Genomic DNA, 15363 nt, shown 5'->3' with positions numbered 1-15363 from the left:
AATTTCAGTTATTTATATGCCATAATAAAATTATGACATGTGTCAGCTGGATCAAAATTATATAAGACTTGACTGTGATATGTAAAAATATTTTAATTTCATGACAAAGTGGATTTTAATCCAAATTTGAAATGAGCATCCTTAGAAAATCTACCCATCACTTCATAGAAATTAGGTGATGAACATTTCTGTGCAGCGCTGCAAGAACAATGCTTAAACATAAAAGTTCTTATTAACATAGTCCGTGTACAAGAAAGTGTTCCGCTAGTTCACCTTGCTTGAACCTGTTATAGTCTAGAATCCACTTCACCAACCTCGTTCAAGCAGCACCTGCCATATTTGAACCACTCAACTCAATTTTAGCAAGAAGTGTGATCCCTTCTTCTCGATCACTCCTATTCCACCTCTTCATCGGGACAACAATAATACTCGACAAAGCAGATCTGCCCGTCGTCATTCCGGACCAGGTACTGCAGCGACAGGAAACCCCGGCTGTCGGTCCTCACTGACACTTTGCAGGACAGAGCCAAAGCTTTGGTGGACGGTTTCAGCAAAGCCATCTTGTATCTGTTCAGAGTAGACACACATCTTTACTTCATCATTCTTGCGAGGCAAAATGGAGTGCACTACTTTGCTGCAAACAGCAGAGATGCTGTTAAGCATATATGCTGACTTCACCAGTGTTCGTAATAACGACGTTATTAACGCAATTACTTTTATGTACAGTACGTTACAACGCCATTACCGATGCGTTTGAGCATGCAACATGGCACCTTACTTGTGATGCGGTTGTATGTGAACATGACAAGTTCAAAGCAGGATATACAGTATCTTTAATAATGAGAACAACAACCAGTACCACATTAAAATCAATTTGATGCAACATAACACAGCAAACAGCATGTAATACACATACACCACTACTATGAGGGAATAATGAACAACAAATTAATGAAGTGACTAGCTTGCAATCCATACAATACCCTGTTTGTGGACAAGAAGATGTGATGGCCATATAAGTACATTCAATTTCTTTATTACCGTATTTTTCGGACTATAAGTCGCAGTTTTTTTCATAGTTTAGCCGGGGGTGCGACTTATACTCAGGAGCGACTTATGTATGAAATTATTAACACATTACCGTAAAATATCAAATAGTATTATTTAGCTCATTCACGTAAGAGACTAGACGTATAAGATTTAATGGGATTTAGCGATTAGGAGTGACATATTGTTTGGTAAACGTATAGCATGTTCTATATGTTATAGTTATTTGAATGACTATTTTAAATTGCCTTTCAAATGTCTATTCTTGGTGTTGGGTTTTATCAAATACATTTCCCCAAAAAATGCGACATATGTGTTTTTTTCCTTCTTTATTATGCATTTTAGGCCGGTGCGACTTATACTCCGGAGCAACTTATACTCCGGAGCAACTTATACTCCGAAAAATACGGTAACTAGAGGTAACACAAACCAGTGAAAAGATTCAACAGAACTGCTATCACTGTTGGCAAGCTGCCGCTGCTAAGGTAAAAAACACAACTGAGCTATGAACCCTGCTTTGAGTGTGCCCTCGCACGTCACTTGGCAACAGGCACCAAATTTTAAAAGGCACATACACACTGCTCTCATGAAACATCATCTCTCAACATTTTTAGATATTTGATTTTTTTTTTAAAGTAATGCAATAATTACTTTCCATATAATTACATTTGTTTAAGAGTAATTCCATTAGTAATTAAATTACTATTTTAGTAAAAAAAAACACGTAAGTATAAATAACTTTAAAAGTAATTTTCTGAACATTAGTTAACCATTCATTAGTGTTAACTTCTTTGACAAATAGTTTTCATCAATTACCCTTTTTTCACTTGAGTGAAAACGAGAAGGTCGAAACAAATGTGCCAAAATAAATATTTCATCAAACTGATACAAACATTTTAATAGAAATTAATCTGATATCTAATTTGGTCTTGTAGGCAGTAATGGATACATCCAATTACAGCTAGGGACGGGGCGGAGTTGAGTTACATATGAGTTGGTGAAGTAGAGCTGCTGGATTTTCCACTGCCAAATTAGTATCATATTGTATGTTAGAATAATGTATGCAAATATGTATGCTCCTCCCTCACCTGTTGGTTTGCGTCTGGGAGCAATGGAACAGCTCCATCATGTCAGAGTCTTTAGGATAATCATAATGAGCATTCCCAGAGTTGCCAAAAGTTGAGAGCCTAAAGTGGAAAATCACAAAAAAAATACAGGAGTTGATTTGTTAAGAAAAAAAACCCAGTTTATATTTAGCTCAACACCTTAAACAAAAGGCTATGTACCGAAAATAAGGCTGGCTGGGGGACATGGTGATCTGGAGCACCTCGCTGGTCATGTCCAGTTCAGAAAATGCCTCCTTCAGACTTTCAGACAGCAGGATTACCTTTGATTAAAGAACCAGACATAAGAGTCAAAGAAAAACACACATTTTAAACATCTCTGTACAGTGTAAAACCTTGGAAGTCAATGTTTACCCCCCAAAAGAAATAAAAAAAAACACTGCCTGACATTAGCAAGACTTCAGCTCAGTGAGCACCGATCCGGCACGTATTTTTCTTTGTGCAACACACATTGCAAAAAAACCCACTTCTGCATCACTTAATATTTCCTGTACAAACCTTTGCCAACAAGAAAATAAAAGTATATAATCACAAAAAGTCAAAAAGCATGCAGGGGCCCTTTTGATATTTTTTTTTACTTTGTGAAAAAATGTATCAAAACAGACATAAAGACAAAACTTTGTCAGCTTTGTGTGATAGATGACAAAACATTATTAGTTGTATCAAATTCTATTTTATTTATTATACTGTCTATTTTTTTATCTTTTGCAAAAAAAAAAATGTTTATCAGTTTGAACATCAAATATGTTGTCTTTGTAGCATATTCAACTGAATATGGGTTGAAAATGATTTGCAAATCATTGTATTCTGTTTATTTTTACATCTAACACAATTTCCCAATTCATATGCAAACGGGGTTTGTAGATCATCTCCCACGGCACACCAGACTGTATCCCACGGCACACTAGTGTGCCGCGACACAGTGGTTGAAAAACACTGATGTAGACAACAAAGACGTTTTTAAATGTATGAAAAATTCATCTAAAAATCGCTTTTACTACACAATTTGTTTTTTTAATCCAAATGTTTTTCAGGTATGTTGAATTGTAAACACGTGATGTACCTATAGGCATGTTTGTAATCAAGAAAACCATTATAGTTAATTTCCTATAGGAAAAATATTTCCATTTATAATTCCATCCATCCATCCATTTTCTACCGCTTGTCCCTTTTGGGGTCGCGGGGGGTGCTGGAGCCTATCTCAGCTGCATTCGGGCGGAAGGCGGGGTACACCATGGACAAGTCGCCACCTCATCGCAGGGCCAACACAGATAGACAGACAACATTCACACTCACATTCACACACTAGGGCCAATTCCATTATAGTTTATTGCAATGAGTGTCGTTTGAACTCTACCTTGTTTGTGACATTGCTGCTGCAGAACTCAAAGTCAATAGGCTCCTCGGGTTCTTGTGTGTTGATCTTGCAAACTGTCACCACACCGCCCTCCTCCAAGAACAGGGTCAGAGGGTAACCGTAGCCTCTGTAGCACATTCGCAGGGCAGTTGACACGCCTGTTTAACATACATGAACATGCACTGAGATGATGCACAACTCAAACTATAATGAAGCACATTTCCTCACCACCCGGTACTGTGCTTCCTCCAAAGATATTAAGGCAATCTAACAGAACAGCGAGGTTCAGCTGAAATCCAACCAGATCTTCCTTGATGGTGAACTCCTGGAAGATTTCAGCCTGCAATATAAAGGAAGCAAGCGATGTCGTTATAAACAATTCCTTCAGCAAGAGCAACTTATTTTAAGAATGATGGATTATGAACACACCTGGATAAAGGCATTGGCCTGAAGACACTTAGAATCCTCCACAGTAACTTTTAGCCCGTTGGGGGTGGCAGTGAAGATGGCGTGGTCTTTAAAAGCAATGGCTTTCAGGATGTTGGACAAATTGCGAGCGTTGTCCAAACTGGCAGTCAACACGTAAACGGCATTATCACCCTGCGATTGTGTCAATAGTGGCATTGTTGCGCTGAAAATAATTAATGCAAAAGTTATATTTCCATTCTTTACAATTGCAACATAGTACGTCACATATGTCCAGTTTCTCATTACATGTCCTTTTATTGTCATTCAAATTTGAACTTTACAGTACAGATAAGAACGCAATTTCGTTGCATTACCTCATTGTAGTGCAGGATAAAAGAGAGAGATTACTGTACAGATAAATATATTGCACTTTTGCATATGCATCCATGTTTATGGATGTATGTTATATTGTCTTTATATTCCAGCGAGTTAATCCGTTTTTGGGGGGAATTGAGGGGATTATTATGATGTGTTCAAGAGTCTTATGGCCTGAGGCAAGAAGCTGTTACAGAACCTGGAGGTTCTGCCACGGAGGCTGCGGAACCTCTTTCTAGAATCCAGCAGTGAAAACAGTCCTTGATGGGAATGGGAGGAGTCTCTGCAGATTTTCTGAGCCTTGGTCAGGCAGCGGCTTTTTGCGATTTCCTGGATAGGAGAATGAGGAGTCCTGATGATCTTTTCCGCCGTCCTCACCACTCTCTGCAGAGATTTCCAGTCTGAGGCACTGCAGGCTCCAGTCCAGACAGAGATGCTGTTGGTCAGTAGGCTCTCTATAGTGCCTCTGTAGAATGTGGTGAGAATGGGGGGAGGGAGCTGTGCTCTTTTCACCCAATGCAAAAAGTACATGCACTGCTGAGCTCTTTTTACAAGACCAGGTCATATCATATTTGGCAACATTGAGACCTCCGAATTCGGGGGATGGGGGTATATATATGTTCAAGTATTTCTTATTTATATATATATACACAGTATATACATATATACAGTATATATACTGTATATATATATATATATATATATATATATATATATATATATATACACATGTATATATATAGACATATATATATACATATGTGTGTATATATATATATATATATATATATATATATATATACATATATATACATATATATACATATATATACATACATATATATATATACATATATATACATATATATACATACATATATATACATATATATATATATATATATATATATATACATATACATATATATATATATATATATATATATATATATATATATTATATATATATATATAAATAATCCGTTCATGAATGAGTATATCCGTTCGGCCACCGTGTTCAATAGAGACGTCTGATCTACAAAATTTGCAAGCAGCATACCCTTCCCCTTCGAGCTGTCCTGGATGAACTGAAATTATTTTTTCCAATCATTTTGGAACTCGTCATCGCCATGTCTCTTCTTCGTTCTTCTGTTCGTCTCTGTTATGTTTTTGGACATTACTACTTGCCGTAGTTTTGAAGCAATGCATGATGGGAATCCGGATGTTGTGTGTCAGTGTATTAACGTGCCGGCTGGAATAAACACACGCTGAGAAATAGCTCCGTGCCTGCCTACTTTATGGGTTATAGATAAACCTATGGATAACGGAGACATATATAATAGTCTCCTTTTCAGGTGAGAGAGGACGCTAAAGGCAGTGCCTTTAAGGCACGCGCCCAATATTGTTGTCCAGGTGGAAATCGGGAGAATAATTGCCCCGGGAGATTTGCGGGAGGGGCACTGTAATTCGGGAGTCTCCCGGGAAAATCAGGAGGGTTGGCAAGTATGGGTCGTATTGTCAGTTATCTGCACCCCCAGGAACTTGGTGCTGCTTACCATCTTCACTGCTGTGCCGTTGATGAAGAAAAGGAGTAGTGAGAAGCAGAGCTTATTTTATACCTACTAACCTCTAACCTACTCAGTGGCCTAGTGGTTGGAGTGTCCGCCCTGAGATCGGTAGGTCGGGAGTTCCGAGTCATACCAAAGACTATAAAAATGGGACCCATTACCTCCCTGCTTGACACTCAGCATCAAGGGTTGGAATTGGGGGTTAACTCACCAAAAATTATTCCCGGGCGCGGCCACCGCTGCTGCCCACTGCTCCCCTCACCTCCCAGGGGGTGAACAAGGGGATGGGTCAAATGCAGAGGACACATTTCACCACACCTAGTGTGTGTGTGACAATCATTGGTACTTTAACTTTAACTTAACCCTTTTCCATTTTATAGCAATTACTGTCACATTTGTTCACTTACTGTTCTCAACGTGTACACAATTTAATTTCAAACATAGTAAAGTTCTTCATAAACAGTCAAATAAATTGTGATTCACATTATATGGATAAGATGTTTGATTTTTCAGTACGTTTTAAGATGTTCATCGGGATTATTATTCTTTGTACTTTGTAAACAGTTTGAGTTTGAACACTTAAAAATTATTGTAGAGGATGAAGCTATCTTCATTCTGCTTTTATTGTGCGATTACCTAGCTTGTTTACAACTATACACTAAATAGCTAACAGTAGCGTGTATAGCAACAAAAATAACACTGATTATTTACATTTTCATCTTTCATAAAAGGCAAATGTAACTCACGGAGTAATAATTCACAAATCCATTCGGTGGTGTTTTAAAGGAAGGCGCCTCTCATGTTTATATCACCACTTCCGCCTTTTCCTCTTTTTATTTGACAACTTCCGCTTTACGACTTTTCTTTTAGCGGAAACAGACTATGCGCATGCGTGTTGGCTTATAGTTTTGCCAGTCGTTACCGCAAACATTCTTCATGATAAATACTGTTTGAAGTGTCAACGTTTAGTGTGGGTGATTCTTCCGAAAGGTGAGGTCTGTTACCCATTTAAGTACTGTTGTTTACTATTTAATTGTTATAATTATATCAAAACGCATCAGTTATTTAAAGCAAGACGCTAGGTAGTGCTAGCCCAGCAGCGAGCCTGCTGACGTAATACTAGTTAGCCGTAGCCACACGGCAACACGTCCAGTAAACATAAAATACGGCATCAACATAATACACAACTTTGGTGCTAAATGCAATGAGTGTTTTGATCCAAATACATTTCATCAGCAAATTAATAATCTCAGATCTGTATTGCAGGGTCTTCACTTTGAACAGTCTGCAGTCATGGTTTGCATCCCCTGTATTGTCATTCCTGTTCTGTTGTGGGTCTACAAGAGGTTCCTGGAGCCCATCCTTTATCCTTTTATTTCCCCAATAATCAACACATTCTGGACCAAAAAAGCAGTGCAAGAATCAGGGACCGGGGACTCAAATGTTGGTGAAAAGTGTAATGGGACTTCCAAAGTGGTAGGTTGACAAGTGAAGACAATTGTGTTATAGAATATTGCTATTAATGTTAAGTTTTTTGTTTTGACTATCCCAATAACCACCTATTTCAGGGGTATTCAATGAAATTATTTTGGGGGCCACATTTTCAGAAAACTAACAAACTTATATTCTTATGTTTATACAGGAATGTCAATGCAAGGCTCTGCCATACCTTCACATTTTTAAATAATGATGTAAAGCATAAGCAATATGTTATAGAATATTTATATTAATGTTAAGTTTTTGTTTTGACTATCACAATAACACACACGTTAACCAATACTAACCACCTGTATCAGGGGTATTCAATTAAATTGTTTTGGGGGCCACATTTTCAGAAAACTAACAAACTAATATTCTTATGTTTATACAGGAATGTCAATGCAAGGCTATGCCATACCTTCACATTTTTAAATAATGATGCAAAGCATAAGCAATATGTTATAGAATATTGATATTAATGTTAAGTTTTTTGTTTTGACTATCACAATAACACACACGTTAACCAATACTAACCACCTATTTCAGGGGTGTTCAATTAAATTGTTTTGGGGGCCACATTTTCAGAAAACTAACAAACTAATATTCTTATGTTTATACAGGAATGTCAATGCAAGGCTATGCCATACCTTCACATTTTTAAATAATGATGTAAAGCATAAGCAATATGTTATAGAATATTGATATTAATGTTAAGTTTTTGTTTTGACTATCCCAATAACACACACGTTAACCAATACTAACCACCTATTTCAGGGGTATTCAATTAAATTGGTTTGGGGGCCACATTTTCAGAAAACTAACAAACTAATATTCTTATGTTTATACATTAATACATAAATGCAATACATAAATCGTTCTCAGGACTGGACTGTGCACCTTACCTCCTTTTGCACTATTTTTCTTTTTCTTTTCTTCCTATGTTTTGCATATTTTGTAGACTGTCACACTGATACTGGAGTTGCTTTTAATCTCATTGTACCTGTGTATAGTGACAATAAAAGGCATTCTATTCTATGTCAATGCAAGGCTGTGCCATACCATCACATTTTAAAAATAATGATGTAAATCATAAGCAATATGTTTACATTGGTCAAAGAGTATATGATTAGAGCAGTCCTCCTGTTTTAAGGACCTATATCATGGGTCGCCAACTGGCCGATTGCAAAAGACTGGGCTCTCTTTGGGACCCTAAAATATTAGGAATAATAAATGCAGTTTTACATAATTGTCCTCCCCTCCTGGAGAGCAAACAGACCACAGAAGATAGGACATAAAGTTGTATCATACAGCTCCAGCCAAGCATAGTCCCGCAAGATGAGTCTAATGGTAATGTATTGAAAAATTATTGGCTTTTAGATATTATATACATTCATTTGGAGGCAAAGTTCACACGACACATGATTATGTATATCCGTTTAAGTTAATCCAAACTCTAGGTAATTTATTTTTTACATTCCATTCATTCTTTCTTTCAGCTTGAGCACAATGGAGAGGCCACTGCCAATGAATCGACTGTACAGGAAGATAAGAAGACGAACTGATCATTCTTCAATTATTTGCATTCCATCTATAAAACTGTAAATATTCCCTGATGTCTTTACAGAGTCGAATTAGTAAATAGTTTCAAATGACATTTATTTTGAATTATTTTTCGTCATATTGTTACTTATTTTAGTTGTGAACAATTACTACCATTCTGAATGGAGAAAATAATTGTAGGTAATTTATAAGAAAATCAAACAATGTTTAACAATGAATTAAATAAATTATGTATTTAAACTTTATATTTTATGTGTACTTATTTCAATGAAATGTAAAAATCATTTTGGAAATTTGTATTACTTGTTGTACAAGCTTTATTGATAAAGATGGAAAGATGAACTTACACCAAGCAATTACTTTTTTATTAAAAAAAAAATAGATACATTTTTATAAGTTATATTTATTTGCGCTTTTTAAGTTTATACTTTTTAAAATGATTAATTTCCACTTCACTACTGATAGTCTGAGCCAAATCTGTTTATTTTATTTTATTATTATTATTATTTTTTTAAATGATAAACCTTTATTTATAATCCATCCATCCATCCAATTTCTACCGCTTATTACTGTACTAGCTGCTTATTTTATTGTATCAATGCCGTTTAATGACCTTGTCCCGATGTAGATACTGATCTCTTATCAGTGCAATGTGTGTCAAATCATCATCATATATCAATCATCATATGACCCTCCCTAGTGGGCCTCTGATTGGCTCGCCAGTGTCTGACCATGTCTATGACCTTTGGCTGCAGTGCCCTCTGCTGGTTGTTCAGGGGAGTGTGTAGGTCACATTTATTTGTGCATCTGGTTTGTGGGAGGAATGTCTCATCGACACAAAAGCGATCCAATGCAAATTCAATACATATACAAATACAAAAATCAAGCATATTTATATTCAAATCTCAAAAATATATTTACAAATACACGTTTATTTATACAAATTCATGATTTATTTGTGTTGTCACATTTGTGTGGAGTTTGCATGTTCTCCCCGTGACTGCGTGGGTTCCCTCCGGGTACTCCGGCTTCCTCCCACCTCCAAAAACATGCACCTGGGTATAGGTTGATTGGCAACACTAAATTGGCCCTAGTGTGTGAATGTGAATGTGAATGTTGTCTGTCTATCTGTGTTGGCCCTGCGATGAGGTGGCGACTTGTCCAGGGTGTACCCCGCCTTCCGCCCGAATGCAGCTGAGATGGGCTCCAGCGCCCCCCGTGACCCCAAAGGGGACAAGCGGTAAGAAATGGATGTATGGATATATTGTATTTGTATATATTTTCAAATCTCAAAAATATATTTACAAATACACGTGTATTTATACAAATTATTTATTTATTTGTATATCACCTTTGTATTTGTATATTTATTAATATATGCATTAATATCATATTGATATATATAATTTGATTCACAAAAGTTCCGTAAATAATCAAAATTTGAGCCAAATCTGTTTATTTATTTATTTATTATATTTTTATTTTATAAACCTTTATTTGTAATCTGCAACATTTACATACGATAAAGGAAATAATAATAAACAAAACAAGTACAAAAATCCAAATCTGTTGAGTCTGGTTTTGCCCTCTTCGCCTAACGTCATGACGCAAAGTGAACGCCTTATATGACGTAACCACGCACGGCGGCCCGCAACGTGGAAAACATGGTGGCCGGAAGTATGTAGAGTTAAAACTTCACTCTGGAATTCCTTTGCAATTAGAGCCGCTTGTGCTTTTTAAGACAGAAGCAGTAGTAAACGGAAATAGATTTAACTGTCTTAAAAACCAAGTGGGGTTATTTCACCGCCCTACGCACAACGGAAGCCACGGAGGAGCGACGAGGGAGCATACTGTATATGACAGGTAAGCTAGGTGGTCAGCTGATTGGGGACAGGCGGCTAACGTTAGCTCTCATGTCAACAACTCCTCATTTGCAGACGTATTTAAATGTATATATTGATCCTCATTACACTGCAAACACTGCTTGTTGACAGTCACAATTACAGCGACATTAACCCGACTACATGCACTAACCGGTTAAACCAACCAGACGCCATGCTATAGTTAAAATTAATGGCAAATCATGTATTTGTTAGTTACACGCTTGTTGGTTTAGAATACATTGTACGTTTCCAAATAGTGAATTTACAGCAACATCTAATGAAGACAATGATATTGCTAGAATATTTGTTCACAATTTACATAGTAATCCACTAATGGTTGTTTTCCTTGAAAGACGACAAAGTGTTTTTAGTAAGCCCTATAGTAACCACACTTCTGTCTGTCCCCGGATTTCCACTGGAATGCGAAACGGCAGCGGAACGGCGTCGGTCTTCCCGTTTTCATTCAAGTTTTGATTGATTGAGACTTTTATTAGTAGATTGCACAGTACAGTACATATTCCGTACAATTGACCACTAAATGGTAACACCCGAATACGTTTTTCAACTTGTTTAAGTCGGGGTCCAATTCATGGTACAAATATATACTATCAGCATAATACAGTCATCACATAAGTTAATCATCAGAGTATATACATTGAATTATTTACATTATTTACAATCCGGGGGGTTGGGGTGGGGGGTTAGGTTTGGTTGATATCAGCACTTCAGTCATCAACAATTATATTATCTGAGAAATGGACATTGTAACAGTGTAGGTCTGACTTTGTAGGATATGTACAGCGAGCAGTGAACATAGTGAGCTCAGAAAGCATAAGAACAAGTACCGTATTTTTCGGAGTATAAGTCGCACCGGTGTATAAGTTGCACCTGCCGAAAATGCATAATAAAGAAGGAAAAAAACATATACAGGTAAAAGCCAGTAAATTAGAATATTTTGAAAAACTTGATTTATTTCAGTAATTGCATTCAAAAGGTGTAACTTGTACATTATATTTATTCATTGCACACAGACTGATGCATTCAAATGTTTATTTCATTTAATTTTGATGATTTGAAGTGGCAACAAATGAAAATCCAAAATTCCGTGTGTCACAAAATTAGAATATTACTTAAGGCTAATACAAAAAAGGGATTTTTAGAAATGTTGGCCAACTGAAAAGTATGAAAATGAAAAATATGAGCATGTACAATACTCAATACTTGGTTGGAGCTCCTTTTGCCTCAATTACTGCGTTAATGCGGCGTGGCATGGAGTCGATGAGTTTCTGGCACTGCTCAGGTGTTATGAGAGCCCAGGTTGCTCTGATAGTGGCCTTCAACTCTTCTGCGTTTTTGGGTCTGGCATTCTGCATCTTCCTTTTCACAATACCCCACAGATTTTCTATGGGGCTAAGGTCAGGGGAGTTGGCGGGCCAATTTAGAACAGAAATACCATGGTCCGTAAACCAGGCACGGGTAGATTTTGCGCTGTGTGCAGGCGCCAAGTCCTGTTGGAACTTGAAATCTCCATCTCCATAGAGCAGGTCAGCAGCAGGAAGCATGAAGTGCTCTAAAACTTGCTGGTAGACGGCTGCGTTGACCCTGGATCTCAGGAAACAGAGTGGACCGACACCAGCAGATGACATGGCACCCCAAACCATCACCCAACCATGCAAATTTTGCATTTCCTTTGGAAATCGAGGTCCCAGAGTCTGGAGGAAGACAGGAGAGGCACAGGATCCACGTTGCCTGAAGTCTAGTGTAAAGTTTCCACCATCAGTGATTGTTTGGGGTGCCATGTCATCTGCTGGTGTCGGTCCACTCTGTTTCCTGAGATCCAGGGTCAACGCAGCCGTCTACCAGCAAGTTTTAGAGCACTTCATGCTTCCTGCTGCTGACCTGCTCTATGGAGATGGAGATTTCAAGTTCCAACAGGACTTGGCGCCTGCACACAGCGCAAAATCTACCCGTGCCTGGTTTACGGACCATGGTATTTCTGTTCTAAATTGGCCCGCCAACTCCCCTGACCTTAGCCCCATAGAAAATCTGTGGGGTATTGTGAAAAGGAAGATGCAGAATGCCAGACCCAAAAACGCAGAAGAGTTGAAGGCCACTATCAGAGCAACCTGGGCTCTCATAACACCTGAGCAGTGCCAGAAACTCATCGACTCCATGCCACGCCGCATTAACGCAGTAATTGAGGCAAAAGGAGCTCCAACCAAATATTGAGTATTGTACATGCTCATATTTTTCATTTTCATACTTTTCAGTTGGCCAACATTTCTAAAAATCCCTTTTTTGTATTAGCCTTAAGTATTATTCTAATTTTGTGACACACGGAATTTTGGATTTTCATTTGTTGCCACTTCAAATCATCAAAATTAAATGAAATAAACATTTGAATGCGTCAGTCTGTGTGCAATGAATAAATATAATGTACAAGTTACACCTTTTTGAATGCAATTACTGAAATAAATCAAGTTTTTCAAAATATTCTAATTTACTGGCTTTTACCTGTATATCGCACTGGAGCCCGGCCAAACTATGAAAAAAAACTGCGACTTATAGTCCGAAAAATACGGTATATATATTTGATCATTTACATTTGATTATTTACAATCCAGGGAGGTGGGATGTGGTGGGGGGAGGGTGTTAGTCTAGGGTTGTAGTTGCCTGTAGGTGTTCTTTTAGTGCGGTTTTGAAGGAGGATAGAGATGCCCTTTCTTTTACACCTGTTGGGAGTGCATTCCATATTGATGTGGCATAGAAGGAGAAGGAGTTAAGACCTTTGGGGTTTAACGTGGTTTGTGAAGCTCCCCCTGGTGTTGTGGTTATGGCGGCCATTTGCGTTATGGAAGTAGTTTGACATGTACTTCGGTATCAGGGAGGTGTAGCGAATTTTATAGACTAGGCTCAGTGCAAGTTGTTTTACTCTGTCCTCCACCCTGAGCCAGCCCACTTTGAAGAAGTGGGTAGGAGTGAGGTGTGATCTGGGGTGGAGGTCTAGAAGTAACCTGACTAGCTTGTTCTGGGATGTTTGGAGTCTAGATTTGAGGGTTTTGGAGGTGCTGGGGTACCAGGAGGTCAATGCGTCCCGGAAAAACGTCACCGCCATTCCGGCGCTAAATATATACGTAGTGCTTCTTTATTTGCCGGTTGCTGCAACAAATCAGTTCAATTGAGCTAAAATCTGCTTGTGTCGGACAGGAAGTCATGTACAAACACAAAATAGACTATCCGATTTATTTTCAAAACAAAATTTAACACTTTTATACATCCGAATGGACATGAAGTAAACTTGTCAAAGGTTTTCAGATGTAATTTCACCTCGTTGACACAAATGGATGAGAACATGCTTATCCTGAAGGTCCAAAATCATATGCAGGCAGCTATATTGGAGTATAGGGGAAGCCGGGAAAGCATTAATTTTTTTATTATTAATATAGCACATTTATTTGTTAGTTATTATTATTATTATTAATACTATTATTATATATTTGTTAGTTACACAAAGTGCTTGTTGGTTTAGAATACGTTGTACGTATCCAAATAGTGGATGTACGGCAAAATCTAATGAAGCCAACGATATTGCTAGAATATTTGTTTATCATTGACATAGTAATCCACTAATGGTTGTTTTCCTTGAAAGACGACTAATATCATAAGTTGTCAGTCACTGGCCATTACCGCTACTTGCAGGATTGGAGTGGAACTGTTAAATGTTTGTTTTAGGGTACCACAAAAGTGTTTTTGAAATGTCTTGCCCAATTCCTGCAAGTTGAGTTTAGACAATGAAGTGTTTTTAGTAAGCCCTATAGTAACCACACTTCTGTCTGTCCCCTGAGTTGCACTGGAATGCGAAACGGCAGCGAAACGGCATCGACACGGCGGTGGTCTTTTCGTTTTCATTTAAGTCAATGCATCCTGGAAAAAAATCACCGCCTTTCCAGCGTTAAATACATACGTAGTGCTTCTGTATTTGCCGGTTGCTGCAACAAATCAGTTCAATTTAGCTAAAATCTGCTGGACAGTATGCCAGCTGCACAGTGGCAGAGAGAAATGCTCTTCAGAGGGTCATAAAAACTGCCATGAAGATCACTGGCTGCTCTCTCCCCTCCCTAGATGAACTGTACAGTGCCAGGTGCCTCAAAAAGTCTTCAAAACATCATAAAGGACCCATCTCACCCCGGACATAAACTTTTTGAACTCCTGCCCAAGGACAATAAAATGCCGGACAAACAGGTTCAAGAACACTTTCTACCCGAGAGAAATAGTGTCGCTGAACACAAGGCATAAAATAGAAAGACTGTGCATGTGAGCTGTGTGCTTGGTATTTTTTGTTTTTTTATGTCTTATTTTTATCTATTTATCTTAGTACCATGTTCTTTTGTTTTTTATGTGTTATTATGAATTTGCACTAAATGAGTTTGCTTGCGGGCAGCACGGTGTGACAGGGGTTAGTGCATGTGCCTCACAATACAAAGTATTCCTGGGTTCAATCCCGGGCTCGGGATCTTTCTGTGTGGAGTTTGCATGTTCTCCCAGTGACTGCGTGGGTTCCC

At 37.9% G+C, this 15363-nt stretch overlaps 3 protein-coding genes across 4 annotated transcripts in view; 2 read left to right on the top strand and 1 right to left on the bottom strand.

Moving 5' to 3' along the window:
* Nucleotides 1–73: 73 nt before the first annotated feature.
* On the bottom strand, nt 74–6743 carry rad1 (RAD1 homolog (S. pombe)). Its single transcript, XM_061926735.1, has 7 exons — nt 6626–6743; nt 3958–4159; nt 3757–3868; nt 3529–3686; nt 2334–2434; nt 2136–2234; nt 74–567 (listed from the first exon to the last, which is right to left on the bottom strand). Exons 2-7 carry the CDS (start codon nt 4150–4152, stop codon nt 396–398), a joined length of 837 nt encoding a protein of 278 aa, XP_061782719.1. The 5' UTR covers nt 4153–4159; nt 6626–6743; the 3' UTR covers nt 74–395.
* Nucleotides 6716–9163, top strand: LOC133574564 (UPF0729 protein C18orf32 homolog). Of its 2 annotated transcripts, none has more exons than XM_061926736.1 (3): nt 6716–6869; nt 7146–7355; nt 8855–9163. In XM_061926736.1, the coding sequence occupies exons 2-3, from the start codon at nt 7173–7175 to the stop codon at nt 8918–8920; spliced, it is 249 nt and encodes an 82-aa protein (XP_061782720.1). In that variant the 5' UTR covers nt 6716–6869; nt 7146–7172; the 3' UTR covers nt 8921–9163. The 2 variants fall into 2 exon arrangements, with proteins under 2 accessions (XP_061782720.1, XP_072768132.1); XM_072912031.1 differs by having other exon boundaries at nt 6770–6874.
* Nucleotides 9164–10581: 1418 nt separating this feature from the next.
* Nucleotides 10582–15363, top strand: part of dym (dymeclin) — a 134598-nt gene continuing 129816 nt past the window's right edge. The window contains exon 1 of the mRNA XM_061927506.2: nt 10582–10781. The gene's annotated coding sequence lies outside the window, so the exon portion shown is untranslated. The remainder of the gene's footprint in view (nt 10782–15363) is intronic.

The sequence above is a fragment of the Nerophis lumbriciformis genome, linkage group LG32 (genome assembly GCF_033978685.3).
Source record: "Nerophis lumbriciformis linkage group LG32, RoL_Nlum_v2.1, whole genome shotgun sequence".
NCBI classification, from domain to species: Eukaryota; Metazoa; Chordata; class Actinopteri; order Syngnathiformes; family Syngnathidae; genus Nerophis; species Nerophis lumbriciformis.
This window is presented reverse-complemented; position numbering and strand designations above follow the sequence as displayed.

What these genes read in the sequence shown, in the direction of transcription:
- rad1 (XM_061926735.1), bottom strand. Translation starts at nt 4,152, where the DNA reads ATGCCACTATTGACACAATCGCAGGGTGATAATGCCGTTTACGTGTTG. An exon ending in AGGCCAATGCCTTTATCCAG is followed by an intron (nt 3,869 to 3,957) that starts GTGTGTTCATAA and finishes TTTATATTGCAG; the next exon opens with GCTGAAATCTTCCAGGAGTT. An exon ending in GCAGCAATGTCACAAACAAG is followed by an intron (nt 2,435 to 3,528) that starts GTAGAGTTCAAA and finishes CTTTAATCAAAG; the next exon opens with GTAATCCTGCTGTCTGAAAG.
- LOC133574564 (XM_061926736.1), top strand. Translation starts at nt 7,173, where the DNA reads ATGGTTTGCATCCCCTGTATTGTCATTCCTGTTCTGTTGTGGGTCTAC. An exon ending in GTAATGGGACTTCCAAAGTG is followed by an intron (nt 7,356 to 8,854) that starts GTAGGTTGACAA and finishes TCTTTCTTTCAG; the next exon opens with CTTGAGCACAATGGAGAGGC.